The sequence below is a fragment of the Chiroxiphia lanceolata genome, chromosome 2 (assembly GCF_009829145.1).
Source record: "Chiroxiphia lanceolata isolate bChiLan1 chromosome 2, bChiLan1.pri, whole genome shotgun sequence".
Lineage (NCBI taxonomy): Eukaryota > Metazoa > Chordata > Aves > Passeriformes > Pipridae > Chiroxiphia > Chiroxiphia lanceolata.
In genome coordinates, this window is record NC_045638.1 from 42283042 (window position 1) to 42298316 (window position 15275).

General features: G+C 37.7%; 1 protein-coding gene across 8 annotated transcripts in view; it reads left to right on the forward strand.

Annotated features, from left to right (window-relative positions):
• The window catches only part of ABCC4 (ATP binding cassette subfamily C member 4), a 148361-nt gene that overhangs the window by 19399 nt on the left and 113687 nt on the right, over positions 1-15275 (forward strand). For all 8 annotated transcript variants that reach the window (XM_032679063.1, XM_032679071.1, XM_032679069.1 and 5 more), the window contains 5 exons: positions 734-823; positions 1983-2146; positions 6314-6439; positions 9268-9517; positions 11085-11189. In XM_032679063.1, the coding sequence (XP_032534954.1) occupies positions 734-823; positions 1983-2146; positions 6314-6439; positions 9268-9517; positions 11085-11189 (735 nt within the window). The remainder of the gene's footprint in view (positions 1-733; positions 824-1982; positions 2147-6313; positions 6440-9267; positions 9518-11084; positions 11190-15275) is intronic.

Sequence of the window (15275 nt, forward strand, 5' to 3'; positions counted from 1 at the left end):
ATTTTTGAAACAATTAGTCCTTTTCAGGTTTGATTATTGATCAAAAAGGAATCCTAATAATAACTGTTTAGAGAGGGAGAAGTAGATGTGCACTGCCTAAAAATGCAGTGTCTTTTTGAGGAGGAAACTACACCTGTAGAGAAAACCATATGTTTTGTATATTTTTTAATTTGTGCTACAAACCTGTGTTTTCCTTCTAGCAGAAAGCACTGTTTGCAGTGTTAGCAAGAACTGATAGTGTAAAATGAATTACTTGGGTGTTTGTTTTTTGCCTTCTCTCAGATCTTGTTCAAAACAGAATTCTTGCAATTGGCCAAACATTGTTCTGATTTTTATTTGGCCTTCAGGTGGAGTTTTCTGTTCCTGTTTTGTACAGATACTCATGCTGAGGAGGAAAACAATGCACACAAAGAGTTAGACACTCTTTTGCATAGTTTTAGTGACTTGCTATGTCGGTATTTTCCCATTTTCAGTCACTTCAGACATGAAGGTAGTTATAGCACTTCTCACAGTCATTTTCCTAACACTCTTTTCTTCAGGACTTTGTTCAGAATACGTAAACGTAACCCATGGGTTGTCTAAGGTTCCTACTATGCCTCAATACTTTCAGGCAAAAGCTGAGATGTGCCTTCAGCTTTTGCCCCGGAATTGTATTTGTGTATTGAGTTTTCTGTGTATAGATGTACAGTGCTCTATATGCTGTGACAATTTGAAACTGTTCTGACTTTTTTAGGCACTTCGTCTTAGTAATGTAGCTATGGCAAAAACTACCACCGGTCAAATAGTAAATCTTCTGTCAAATGATGTGAACAAATTTGATCAGGTAAGAAGTATTACAGATCTTTCCAATGGGCTGAAGAAATTGTGAGGTTGGAGTTGAGGAATTTTTGTTTACAACTGATGCTTAAATGTTTCTAATGAACATTTCTAGTTGTGTCTTGAACGTAGAATGTTTTGGGTTGGAAGGGACCTTAAAGATCATCTAGTTCCAGCCTTGCTGCTGTGGGCAGGGACATCTTCCACTAGACAGGTTGCTCAAAGGCCCATCCAGCCTGGCCTTCAACACTGCCAGGATTGGGATATCCACAGCTTCACGGGGCAACCTGTTCCATGCCTCACCACCCCCTCAGTGAAGAACTTTTCTAATCTAAACCTACCCTCCTTGAGTTTAAAGCCATTCCCCTTTGTCCTATCACTACATACCCTTTTAAAAAGTCCCTCTCCAGCTCTCCTGTAGGCCTCCTTTAGGTACTGGAAGGCTGATATAAGGTCTCCCTGGAGCCTTCTGTATTCCAGGCTGAACAACCCTAACTCTCAGCCTGTCTTCACAGGAGAGGTGTTCCCACCCTCTGTTTATCTTTGTGGCCCTCCTCTGGACTTGCTCCAGCAGGCTCATGTCCATCAGTGCTGGATGCAGTACTCCAGGTAGGGAGAATCATCTCCCTTGACCTGTTGGCAGTGCTTCTTCTGATGCAGCCCAGGACATGCTTGGCTTTCTGGGTTGCAGGCACACACTGCCAGCCTGTGTTGATCTTCTCATCCACCAGCAGCCCAGGTCCTTCTACCCAGGCCTGCTCTCAATATGTTTTCCTCCCAGCCTGTATTTATGTTTGAGATTACCCCAATCCAGGTGTAGGACCTTGCACTTGCCTTGTTGAATTTCAAGGTTTGCATGGGCCCACCTCTCAAGACTCTTCTGGATGGCATCATAAGAAGAGATATATTCCCTTAAAATATAGGAGCAAAACATATCTTTTTTTTCCCCTTAAATATTTTCCTACTGTTTTTCTAAACTCAGAGAAGTTTTGGTGATGAACATAAAACAAAATCAGCATTTGTTTACTTTCTGTACAGCTAAATGTACATTTAGCTCTCTGGTGCAGAATTCTCACTGAATGCAAAAATGCTTCCTCAATGTTATTAGGGTTAAATTTCTTAGCTAAGACCAAAAGCTGACAGTTGATTCTTAACTATTTGTCTAGGTAACAATTTTCTTGCACTTCTTGTGGGCTGGACCAATTCAAGCTGTAGCAGTAACAGTACTTCTCTGGATGGAAATAGGCCCATCGTGTCTTGCAGGAATGGCAGTTCTGATTATTCTTCTTCCTGTCCAGACCTGCATTGGGAGGCTTTTTTCTTCCCTCAGGTAAGGCTGCACATCTTGGGTTGTATGTATTTTCTGTTACAGGTTTAAAAATATTCATGCTGGATGGAGGTAGAGTACTGCGAGTACTGCTCTGAAATTGGTTTGTGACTGGTGATGATTTTTGCATTGTCTTTTATCTTTGCCAGTGTTTTTTTATAGTTGATAATGCGAGATATCTGAATTCCTGTTTATGGACTTGAAATGGTCTGTCTGGCAAACATGCAGAGAATATCTGCTACTCATTAGATGTCCATTACATTAAAAGAGTTGGGCTATTTTTGTAGCTACCTTGCTGTAGGTCTTGGCATAGAATTGTGTAACTCCTTCCTGCAGTGGTGCATAGGGAGTGGTTACTTGCAAAAGCGATACTATCAGCCCTGCTCTAAGTTTGACTTACTGGGATGACATAGGAGTTGCAGCAGAAAGCTCTGAAAGTTTTGTGTTCAAAGGTCTTGCTGTCTCTCCTTCGTGACAAAGGTGCTGAGAGAAAAATGGGGAAGGAACTGAGAGAGAAAGGAAGAAAAAAATTATGATGGTGGTTTTGATGCCAGTATGAGGCTTCCGAGTGTAAGGTTCTAGGCTGTGAAGAGTTTGCAGTAATTTTCCATTATCAGACAAATTTAATTTGTTTTTCTGTGACTTTGTCCTAAAAAAAAAAACAACAAACCAAACTTGCCTGAGATGGGACTGTTGAGGCAAATTCTTGCTTCCAGGTTTTCTGTTTCTTTTCTGTTTCTTATGTAATTAATCGTGCTATACTTACATAATGAGTTTATAAGTGGCCTTTGCATCTTAATGGAAATATTTTTGTGTTCCTTTACTTGTAAGCATATGTGTACACATATGCTTACAAGTGTTATGCATCTTTGTTTGCATCTTTTGTTGAATGGGTTCCTTCTAGCTCTTTTGATAAGTAAAGCTTATTTTAGTGAGTTAGTGTTGTTTTCTAGTTGTATTTCATGACAAGTTTCCCACACCTGTTGAGTATGGCATTGCCATTGCATGGCTGGGTACGAAGAGACAGCTGAGAATTACAAAATGAAACCAACTTGTAGAATTCCTTCTATTTGCACCGAGTGTGGTAGTCTTCAGTCATTATGTTCATGTGCTATTTCTAAAATAATGTTCACGTGCTGTTTCTCAAATAATGATTCATTCAGTGTTCTCTGTCAAATTCTTAGGTTTTTTAGATGATAAAACCTGTTTGTAGAGCACTTGCAGTATATTCTTAGATGTGCATTTTCACTGCATGTGCAATATGCATGCATAAGTATCAAGCTACTTCACTGTTGATGGTTTTTTTAGTTTAAGTTTTTGAGGTTTTGAGGCTTGAGTCAATAGTTAAAATACTTAGTGCTTAACTAGTGTTGCTTATCCATGGCAGTAAGCATTAATAGCCCCAATCTACAGATGGGAAACTGAGGCACAGCGAGAGTAAGGGACTTGTTCAGGGTCAGGCAACAAGGTGACAAAAATCTCTTTCTTGAAGGTATGTATTTTAAAAATGAATCAGTGGCAATATAATGTTATTTTGGTTTTTTTTTACCCATGGCCACTTGTTTGGATGCAGTACAAGGAAAAGAATTTGTTAACCTGAAAAACTTTCACTGGTCTCCATGTGCACAGATCTTTGTGAGTGTGCAGTGAACAGAAGGAGTTAATGGTAAAACTGGAATAGATTTCAGCTCTGTCTAATGATGAGTGTTTTCACATGGCAGTTGCTGGGAATCTGCATGGATTTAAGGAAATCAGCCTATGAAGAAGTAATTTAAGGATTAAAGCTTTTGCTAAAATCCAAGCACGCTCGGTGTGGCAGCTAATTTGCGCTATTATTCAGCATTGTACTTGTGACTCAGTCTTGTAAGCACATATGCATACCAGTTCATGATGCAGTCATTGGCTGCAGTGCTGTAGGAGTTTGCAGAGATGGACTAAGTATCCTGTGGAATGGTGTACACTGTAGTCTGCAGGATTGCTTTTACTTGCACAAGTACTGGAAGTTTTGCAAAATACACATGACCTAATAATATATTATTTGAGAAATAGTTCAATTATTGGACTGAAGACAACTTAGATATATTTATTCCCAAGAGCACAACCCTTTTACTGCTTAGCCATGCAACTGTAAAAGTCTCATTTAAAGCCCTTATAATTTTTAAGAGAAACACTATATGTAACTGTTGTGTCAGGCATGATTAAAACCCACCAAATATGCCTCATGAAAACAAAAAGGAATTTTGCAGCTTGCTTAATGTAGAATGGTTATAAGTATTATAGAGGGGACTTCTCAGAGAGTTGAAGAATTTTTAGGTTCTTTCCTATTACACTCTTATAATGCTGTGTGAGCATGGGTTTTGCAGTCAGACTGATCTGCATGTACTCTGAACTTAATATTTTTAAAACCGGGGACATGTCTTTCTCTGCTGTAAGTTAATTGTCAATGCACTGGATGTCTGTGTACTTGAAGCCATTATATAATATTACTGATGCTGTGGCTTCTGGTATGTATGTACAAAATATGCTTATTGAGGTGTAGGAGAGTGTAACTTAAAAAAAAAATAGCACTCCTGCCCCAACCTCGTGAACATTTTAAAGGAATCTGAAAGAGGATTGTTAAATTATGATAACATTTCAGCAGGAAAACTGAGAAATTGGTTTATGAGAACTATAGTCTTTTTGATTAAGAAACTTCTGTTAACTTTATTATTTTGAATCATCTTCAACCTTCTGTTATCTGAACACCGAGCCTGGAAGTTAAGTGACTTCCAATAGACTGTAGGTGATAATTTTTGTTTGCTGCTGCAGAGACATGAACAATATGTTGCTAAATTTTGCCCTTTACAGTGGTGGTGTGTGTATGGGGAAGAAATATTGAGCTGTTACGTTCTTTGAGGAATTGTTTTTTCTACTGTTTATTTTTGAAAGAGCAAAAGATGAAGTAGCAAAGATAATCTTGTTCCATCTCAGTAGGGTTGATTTAGGCTAAGTAATCTTTCTCAGTGTTATAAGAGTCCCTGATTGTATTAGAGCTAAGTTTCTACATTCCTTTTGTCAGCTTTCTTGAATAAATATTTTTTAATACCCTGCTTCAGCCATCCTAACATTTATGGAACGCTGGTGCTGAGAAATTTTTTTAATATGACGAGTAGGTGCTTGAAATTCCATCTAGTTATGTTCTTTAAATATGGCTATTTCTTCCAGAGATTTCTATCTGAGAAATCTTACAGGGGGCAGGTTAAGCTGGCAAAGTCCAGTCACTCTTTGTAAAGAGACTTTTTTTTAAATGCTCTTTGAATCTTAATTTTCATTGGTATATGCAAAAATAAGTAATTTAGCAGGTAAAGGTATGTGTTATCAAAATAAGGTCTGCCATAGCTCGCTATGTACAAAGTATGTTTGTCTACATGAATGAATTCAGAATTGTAATAGGCTCCATTAGCATAATTAATGCATTCATTACGTGGCTTCTAAGTTTCAGTGCTTTTTTTCCTAATTAAAACTGTGACTTTATTATTTAATTATATATATTTTCCAGTTTGCTCATCAGCGCAAACATAATGTGGCACTTAAATAGGCATATTTACATTAGTGTTAATTACAGTTAATGATTAAATAATATTTATTTGTTAAACAAAATCATATTTAGATTATCTGTAATAAATTGTAGCTCATGTACTAAGTAATCTCTGCTTCAACTAGAGTTAATCCTAGAAAGACACAAATGAGGCCAGTTTATTTAACAACATCAAAAGAGCCTTATGAGAAGGGTGGTTGTTTTGGCATTTTGAAATCTTCTGTTTTAAAGTAATCTTCTGATTTTTGTTTAGTTCTCATAGTTGCGAATGTTTTAATTTGAGGGTTTTTTGGTAGACAGAGATGTTGTTTAAGGAATGCCATGTCTTTGCACAAGTTAACATGTAATTCTGAACATAGAATCACTTCACAGTTTCCTGAGAACAAGTAATACCAGGAATACAGACATTCCAAGTCTGTCTGCTGTGTGTCAGCTTTAAGATACTGTTTTAGGAAGACTCTTTAGTGCAATTACAATTATGTGAATCATCTTTACATGTAAAAGCAAAAGCTTCATGTATATGAGTATGTTATATGATCATAAATTGTCTTTTTTAGAGAATCTGAAATTTTTTTCCTTTGTGCTGTTTACAGAAGCAAGACAGCTGCCTTAACAGATGTCAGGATTAGGACCATGAATGAAGTGATAAGTGGTATGAAGATAATAAAGATGTATGCTTGGGAAAAGTCATTTGCGGAACTTGTGAATGGTTTAAGAAGGTAATCCTGGAAAGATACAGCTTGGTATATGACTAGTATCAGTTGCCTTTTTTTTTACATTTGAATAAGTGTGTTATTTTGTGCTTTAAAATGCAGTTTAGTTAAATGTCTTGGGATTTACTTTTTTTTAATATACAGCAAGAGTGGAGGAATGAAAATACATTCTAAGGCGATTAAAAAGTGAATAAAACCCTCCAAACTTTGATATTTATAAATTCTGGCTTTTTTATACTTCATTTTATGGTTGTGTTTAAAAACAGCAACTAATAAAATGTAGTTGTTGTATTGCAACAATTTCATCCTCACAGTTCTGTAAACTGATAGCAAGGAACCTATACAGAGACATCTCCCTTCTCAGAAATATATGGAATCCGACTTTCTGTCCTGGATGATAGCATCCTAATGTACTACTCTGCTTCCTTTTCTGTGTTTATGTACTGCTCAAGCCATCTGGGAAAGGTGGAGGAAAGTAAGGCAGCAGATCAGAAATTCCTTAGGTGTTCAGCTGGGAAAGCCAGCTGAGTTTAGTATCCTATGACATTTCATTTCAGAGGTCCACTGGCATCAAATTAAAACATATTAATAAATTGGATTTGCAATCAATATTTGCCTTTTTTCTTGACACTGTAAGAGCATTCAGTGCTAAAGGATAACTGTAGGAGTTTGAGTCCATATTTCTCATAATTTAATTTTCACGTTGTGTCCCTCTCCAGCATGTAAATAGAAGGTTGTTAATTTGCTATAGATTATCTGATTTTTTTTTTTAAATTTGTTTTATTTGGAATTCATTTACTTTAAAGGATTTTTTTTCCTTTCCGTCCATTTGCAGGCTTGCAAACTTGCAGATGTTCCCTGAGATGTTTCTTCTCATGCACGTAATCTTTTCCCCTATTAGATCATAGGATATTGTGCTGATTGAATGGAAAGCTTTGCTGTCTTGCATGGAGCCAGAGAGGCTTATTTCTTTATTGGAAGCTTCCTCAGTGGGCATTGTCGTCCCATCACTAAACTTCAGACTTCCAAGTTTAACACCTCGTTAGGATTACAGGCTTCTTTTTTAGTGATAGAGAGAAATAAGCTCTTGCAGAACACATCTTGAGCCATCTTTCTTTTCTTCAACTGTGCTGTGGAAAACTGTAGTTAAAAGTCTTGAATTTAGCCTGGTGATTTGTTGCTCAGTATTTCCACAGTGCGTCTTGACAGTGGCTAGGATGACCCCTGAACTCCTCCTTTGCTCTTTTTTCCTATGTCTGTTCATACTAATTTCCTTTTATATAACTTTGCCCCTTAAGACAGTGTAATATATTATATGCAGCCTGTGAGTAGGCTATAATTTATCTGATATTTATCGAGAGTAGCACAAAAAACTTGCCAATTGTCCATAGATAATGAGAGGATTATTAAGGATTATTAAAGGGTGGGAAAAAAGAGTTTCATCCAGGGTTGTAGAAGTAATTGAATTAGACCCAATTCAAATAGTTTACATACACATGTTCTTTCTCTGTACTCTGGAGATCAGAGATTGTGAACTCTTAAGCTGAAAAAGTAAGTCTTTGAAACTCTTTGAAAGTCTGTCAGTTCAGCCAATTTGGCAAGTGTAGTGGGAAAATTGCTTTAACTAGTTTTCCAGTAACCCATCCTGCATCCTTTTCTTCATCAAGTGAGCACTTAATTTCCTTCAAATTGTATAATCCCAATTTGAGTTTCTAATCTCAATCTATACTTCCAAGTGGAAGGTGATCAAAATTATGAAGATTTTCCCTGAGAATAGTCAGATTATTTGGAAAGAGAAATTAAGGAATTGTTTTGGGACTTGGATATTTTTTCAGGCAGACAAAAATAAAATATATGGGGAAGGAATAAGTTGTTATGCTCTCTTGATAAAGAAAAATGATTATTTTAATAAGGACTTAAGCCTGATAGCATCATGTTGTAGTGGATGATAGTGCAGTAACATCTTGAGGGTTGGACTTGATGAGTCATTTAGAAATAGAAACTGCAATTTAACTGAAGTGGAAATTGAGAACATATGCATCAACAGCTTTTCAGTTGCTGGAGGGAGATTTATGTGTCTGAGCAGTACTTCAGTCACTGCTTAGCTTGGGCAATGACTGGCAGAACAATTGCCTCACAGATCAGTATTTTCTTAATTTATGAACCACAGTTCCTAGAGCAGAAGAAGCTAGGAGCAGGGTCCAAACTGGGAAGGATTTAGACTGAGATGAAAGGAAATACTCTAAATTCTGTGATCAAGTTCGAGGATCAGCAGCTGAATAATGGCAGATACTTGGGTTATGGGCAAAACTGTTGATCTCTTGGAAGTTGCCCTTTTTTTTTCAGCTGGAGAGTATGTGTTAGTCTTGTCATGAGTTTTGTGACTGAACTCTATTGGATTTTGGTATTGGAAGGATAAGAAGTTTGTGGGTGCTTGGCCTTTTATACAGGGGTTTTTTTCCTCTTTGCTATTGCATGCAACCCAGAAATATTTGAAGCAGATTAGAATCTGAACTAAAATACTAGTTTGACTAAAGCACAAAAAAGCAGTACACCGGTTTTCTGTCTCTGAAAAATAATTATTTTCTATAGCTGCTAAAATATTAAATATAGTAAATTTCCTCACTAAATTTCTAAGCCTCTTGAATTCCTTTTTTTTTGTTATTGTTTACCATATAACGTGGTTTCTTCACAGTTCTTTACGTATGAGTTGGGGTGATGTAAGGGGAGGAGAAAGGATATGAAAGTAAAATCCTAAGAGGGCGTTTACCTCATCTGGTTGTTGAGGGCAACAGTAATGAGAGAGATTGATGTGATTTTTTTTATATTTTTAGGAAGGAAATCTCCATGGTTATGAAAAGCTCCTACCTTCGCGGACTGAACCTGGCCTCTTTTTTTGTGGCAAGCAAAATAACAGTGTTCATGACTTTCATGGCATATGTACTGCTTGGAAATTTTATCTCTGCAAGTCGGGTGTTTGTTGCAGTGTCCCTGTACGGTGCAGTGAGACTGACAGTAACTCTGTTCTTCCCTTCGGCTGTTGAAAGAGTATCTGAGGCAGTGATTAGCATCCGACGAATCAAGGTACGGTTATTGATCTGAAGGGTATTTCTTTTCTTACTCTAACTTTGTTTTAACACCACTGACAAATGCAGCCTTGTTTTAGTTTTGCCGTTTGGGATTTTTAATGAAATAACCTGTTTTGGAAGCTGTGTTGCTGTGTATGCATGTGTAAAAACATGTGCACTGTAGAGCAGGCCAAAATGTAGAAGAGTGTACATGGCAAAGAGGTATTGTAGACATTTCTGAAGTAAGAGGAACGTGTGGACAGATACACATATATGTGGAGGCTTGAAGAACAAAGCAGGCAGATGGGAGCTGTAGGATTCATATTTCTTGTACGCTGCACTACCCTATCATCTGTGGAGGCCAGATGTGAGCCCTAGCTCATGTCCTGTTTCAGTACTGGAGTGAAAACTCAGCTTCAATAAGGATAAACATCAGTAATGCTGATATCTAGTATTAACGGAACAAGAGTGTGTCGTACACCTAGGAGTGCTGCATTAAAATGCTTGACTTCTCATTGTTCCCTGTAACAATACCGCTGGAGTTTGAGCAGTACCTCTGTGCCTGTTAACACCTAGCAGTATTCCTCCTGCCCTTCCGTGGCTCCTGCCATCCTCCTACTGGTTCCTGTTAGTTACTGACTGCTGTTAAGTCTTCAGCAGCTATCTCTCACCTGCAAACTGTTAGCTAAGTACTTGTTAACTAATCTTGGCTTCTAAGATCAAGACCTTCATTATCTTCTGAAAATATTGTGTACTGATGCCTATTTAAGATCTTTATATTCTGTGATTCAGAGCATGTTAGAATTTTTGAGATTTTGTCTTAAAATTGTGGTAACTGTTATCCTTGAAATTTTTCTCTGGAATTTGCCTCTTTCCTTTCTAAATTTGTTTGACCTATTTATAATCTAGCATCAGGCAAGGTGTGCTAGAAATGTGGCTGTGGTACAAAGTGCATACTTGAAGGAAAGGTTCTCTGATTGGGATATAATGCAGAATTTCAATAGTGAAAGTATAATAAACCAGTAATGCAGATATAAGCAATTTTTTTTATTAATGCCCAGGAATTTGAAAGGAGGAGAGGTTCAGATAGTGTTCTGTCTTCTTTTTGTCACATGAAGAATGCTTAATAGGGACAGTGGACAGCTGCTTACTGTGTCCTTATCATTCTTCGGATGAAATAACAAGTATTTGCTATCAGAGCAGTGGAATGATAAGGTGTTGCAGTGGGGATTTTACCTCTTCTGATTGGAAAGGGAAATTAAACAATCTTAAGACTTGTCAGTGTTTCAAGGGAAAGACAGGACAGGTTCTTAAAGTCTATTTCCTTCTGGAATTCTTTACTGAGCAGGTGGTTGTTCTAATAAATGTGCACTTTTGGAGTTTTTTTTGGGGGGGAGCTAGATAGTTAGAGGTACACTGTTACAGTTGTGCATTGCTTTGGAAATGTAATTCCTTGATCAGTTTGTGGTTGTTTTTTCCAACGCTATAATTAATGTTCTGTATGCTGCTATCAAAAAACGTGATTGGGTTCCTTTCCCATTCTTGGTCTCACATTATGCAATTATCCTGTGCTTTTATTGCAGAACTTTCTGATGCTTGATGAGGTCTCACACTTCAAGCCACAACTGCATGGTGATAATGAGAATATCATTCTTCATGTTCAGGATTTGACTTGCTATTGGGACAAGGTAAATCTACTTGTAGTAAATGTAAAGTATACTCGTGCTACAGGCGTTTGAAATCTGAAGTGCAGCGTCTGTGTGTAGTGTGCCGATGTTTTGTATCCTCTCCTTTGAGTACAAGAATCTTTTCAGTACATTGAGCTAACTGTAGATTAGTACTGAAAACACTATGAAGTGCATCTTTAAAGTAGCTATTCCTGACTGTTACACTAAATGAAAAACTGTGTGTTTCTATGTGAGAATATCTCTTGTTATTAAAGAGCACTGTATTTTGGCAAGATACTAAAATTGGAATCAAGGACAGACAGCAAAGTAAGGTGGACCTTATCATGTGGGGTTTTTTTCTGTGAACTGAATGCTTAATCAGTCCATTAGTCTAGAACCAGTACAATATACTTCTCATAACAAATTTGAAAGCTTTGTATACGGGTCAGCATGTATTTGTTACTCTGTATTTTAATTGAGACTGTTCAGCTACAAATTTTTCTCTCCTTAAAACGCGCCAAACCCACCAAAATTACTAGAAAAACAGATGATACATGGGCAATAAATTTATTATGCATCTTTATTGTGTAAGAAAGGTGGAGGTTGTCTGTATCAAAACTGCAATTCCTATGGTAAGCAGCAATTTGTGATAATTGTTGGAGCTATTACAACCTGCCAGCATCCTTGCAAATGGGAGGGTTCAGTCTCCATTACAAATGCTGGAAACTCTAAAACTGAGTTTTGCATATAAAAGTAATGGAAATAAGACATGTCACATATTTCCCTTTTTATACCCTCTTCCCCGACCTCTGCTGTGTCCCAAGGATGACCAGGTGTGAAAACATATCTGAGAATCTACCTACTGCTACTCAGCTGCAAATGGAAATTGCTACATTATTTACTTTCTCAGAGTTCTCTGTGACATCAATATTTATGAGACGTTGACCAAATTCTTAAAAATTACTTGATATGAAAGACTTGATTGTGAATACATTCTAATGCAAAATGGAATGCATTTCTTAATCTTTATTCTCTTCCCAAACTGACTTTGGTACCACTGTTAACAGTTTCTAGGAAATGGTTGCATAATGTGCCCATAAAACATGTTGTTTGTTTTTTTTTTTTATGAGTTGCTTATGTTGCGTAAAGCAGGACAGCATGACTGGAATTACTGGTTTCCTTTCAATTTAAAAAAACCCCAAACCATCAAACCATCCACAAAACTGCTAATGTAATTTTCATTATGATATTTAATTGCAGTGTGCATGGGAGAAAAATAGTTCTCCCAGAACTGTTCAGATCTGCTCAGGAAGTTTATCTTCTGTACTCTTACAGTGATACAAAATAATTTTATAGAACTGCCCACTGAAAAGACGATAAATTCCAATCTAGATGAGTTATGAAAGGAATAATAGGAATGGCCTATCGCATATCAAGTAACTGGCTTAGCTTGTTACCCTGACAAGGTTTCTCTAGACACTTGAGAAACAAGTACAGACACTGTACAGATGGATGATAATTTATTTTTAAAGATTGTGTGCCAGAAGAGCACTACTAAAAACCCCCAAACCAACAACCAATCCACAAATCCAAAATCATGTGAAGTACAAAAAAGGGTTATTGGCAAGACTTTTAGGAAAACAACCTAACATAGTGTATTACAATTTCTCGAGAGATAAACAAAACCAGTTAATTCCTGTTCACACTCTTGCTTTACTAAGGCAAGTATTATCTTGAGTACCACAGGCTAGGATGTGCCTTGAGTTTACAGAACAGTCTGTCTGCTCAACTGAGCAACTTCAGATTTAAATTTCCAGCATTTGAACAGAGGCCAAATTTATCCCATGTAATTTTAGTCCTTATGTGAGGAGCCTAAATAGTGTAATACTTCTGTGCAGTATCCCTGAGATGGGCAGAAGTATTTCATTCCCTTGGCTGTCGGACATGTAAGGTCTGCCCAAACTCACCTGAGGAGCTACAACCCCTGAAGGGATCATTCTTGTGATCTTTTGTCCTCCACTGTGCAGGTTGTTATGTATGACCTTGTGGTGAACCAGGTCGGAGGGATAAAGCAATAGAAAATGAATCACTTTTAATGAGATCTGTTTTCTGATAGCTGAGTCCCATGAACAATCCATATTCAAGGTTAGGCAAAAACAAATGGCAGAAGAAGGAAAGTTAAAGACACAGCAAGCTGACAGGGCGCAGGGGAGCTGGGGCATTTGTGGTAAGGAGCTGTCAGGTAAACTTAGCTGTAATATTAGTCTGTGCTCTAATTTAAGTGCCTCAGTTTAGTGCCTAAAAATAGGTGTGATTAATTCAAGACAAATTGTCTTCAATTATAAAGAATGCTATTTTGCAAAAATACCATTCCCCTTCGGTGTGTTTGGCTGTGCTGTTTGCTTGCATTACTACTTTCGTGTAGGCTCTGTGAAATCTTGCAATACTGCTTTAATATACAGTATGTTGGTAATAGTTTAAAAACTTTGTTAAAATTTTCTGTAATGGTTTTAGGCTCTTATGACACATTTTTTAAAAATCTGAAATTGGAAGGGAGTCTCTTTGCACTTTTGTGAATTCAGAAGCACAGCCTCAAGGGATCTGAAGAAAGGCCTGTGTGTCTGAAAGCTTATTTACTTTTTCCATATAGACGCTCATTTAATAAGAGATACTTCCTACAAACTCTGTATTTAAAAAAAAAAAGAAATCCTTGACTGCCATAAGTTGGTAGAGTTCCCCTGATCTTAGCACTAGCTGAGCATCTTGGCTATGTCCTCTGGACCGGGGAATCAAATTCGGGGTCAAATGCTGATTGGGGGAGTGGGGTTGTGTGGAGAAGAGGAAAAAAGTCCCGCTGATGCCACCTTGTGGAAGTTTATAATGGCAACGAAAGGAGTTTTGCAGAGTTGCACAACACACATGAGTTCAGGTTCTCACAGTCTGACTGATTTTATGTGAACCCTGTCGTGCTTCTGTGAGGTGGGTATTGTGAGCTCTGGGTGCGGTGCTGCCTGGCTGAGTATTTCTCCTGGCATGAGTGAGAACGTGTGTGCTAGCCCAGTTCTCCCAGCTGTCATAGATGTGGATGGATGCTGTACTTCTGTCTCTCCCAAATAATTTGAAACGAATTTCAGGCTTCTTCTTTTTGCACTCCTAGTACTTGGTCTTGTCACATCTTTTGTGCAGGGTTAGGTGGTGGCCTCTTCTTTCACTTGAACTTCAAAGGTGGCTGGAGATTTTAAGTTATTCTTCACCTCGCTCTTTCATTTTTGCAGCTTAAGACTGAGTTTTCATTTGATCCTTTGATAGAAGTATTAGTTTGGGTTTTTTTAAATGCATATATTTTACTGTTTGCATTTTGGTGTCAGTCATGCTTAGTGAAGACTAAGATGTGTATAAAGACAGATTCTGTTATGAGGCTGTTTTGCTTTATTGAGAGGGAGCTGCACCAGGTCCTTAGAAATTGCAGTTTAGCATAGCTATTAAAGACATGAGCATCCTTTCTCTTCACAAGTAGACGTTTTTACAACCTCGATAGAAGAGGTGCAAAATATGTTAGGAAATAAGCTCTTATCAGTAGTGTAACATAAAGGATAGGCATACTAAAAAGGAACATTAAACAAACAATCCTAGGGTAGGATATTTTCATACAAATAGCCCATTACGTTGTCCATGAAAAGTCTGTGAGAATACACAGTATACAAGATGAAGTTCTGTAAAATCAAATGGCATTTTTCTGTTTTCACTTTGGATAGAGCCTTGACTAGAGGAAACACAAACCTGGCTTTCCTGAGGCTCTGAGAGAGCTCCAGCCCTCCCTTTTTCCACCGTTTGTCTTTCTACTTGGAGTTGCTGAGTATGTCGTGCTGTGGCCGTGAATGCCATTGTGGTGGCCAGCGGAGAGAGCTCCTATTTCCGAGGCTGCCACTCCAGCCTTGTGCTGAGCTGCAGCGAGGATACCTGGGCTCTGAGGAAGCACTGCTTCTGCTGCCTTTGGATTCCTTGTTCCTTGAAAGCTGTTTTATCTGTTTCTTGTTTGTGGTGAAAGATGAGGGGCTTTCAGAAATGTTAATGAATTACCAAAGAGACCAACTGTATGCTTGAAAT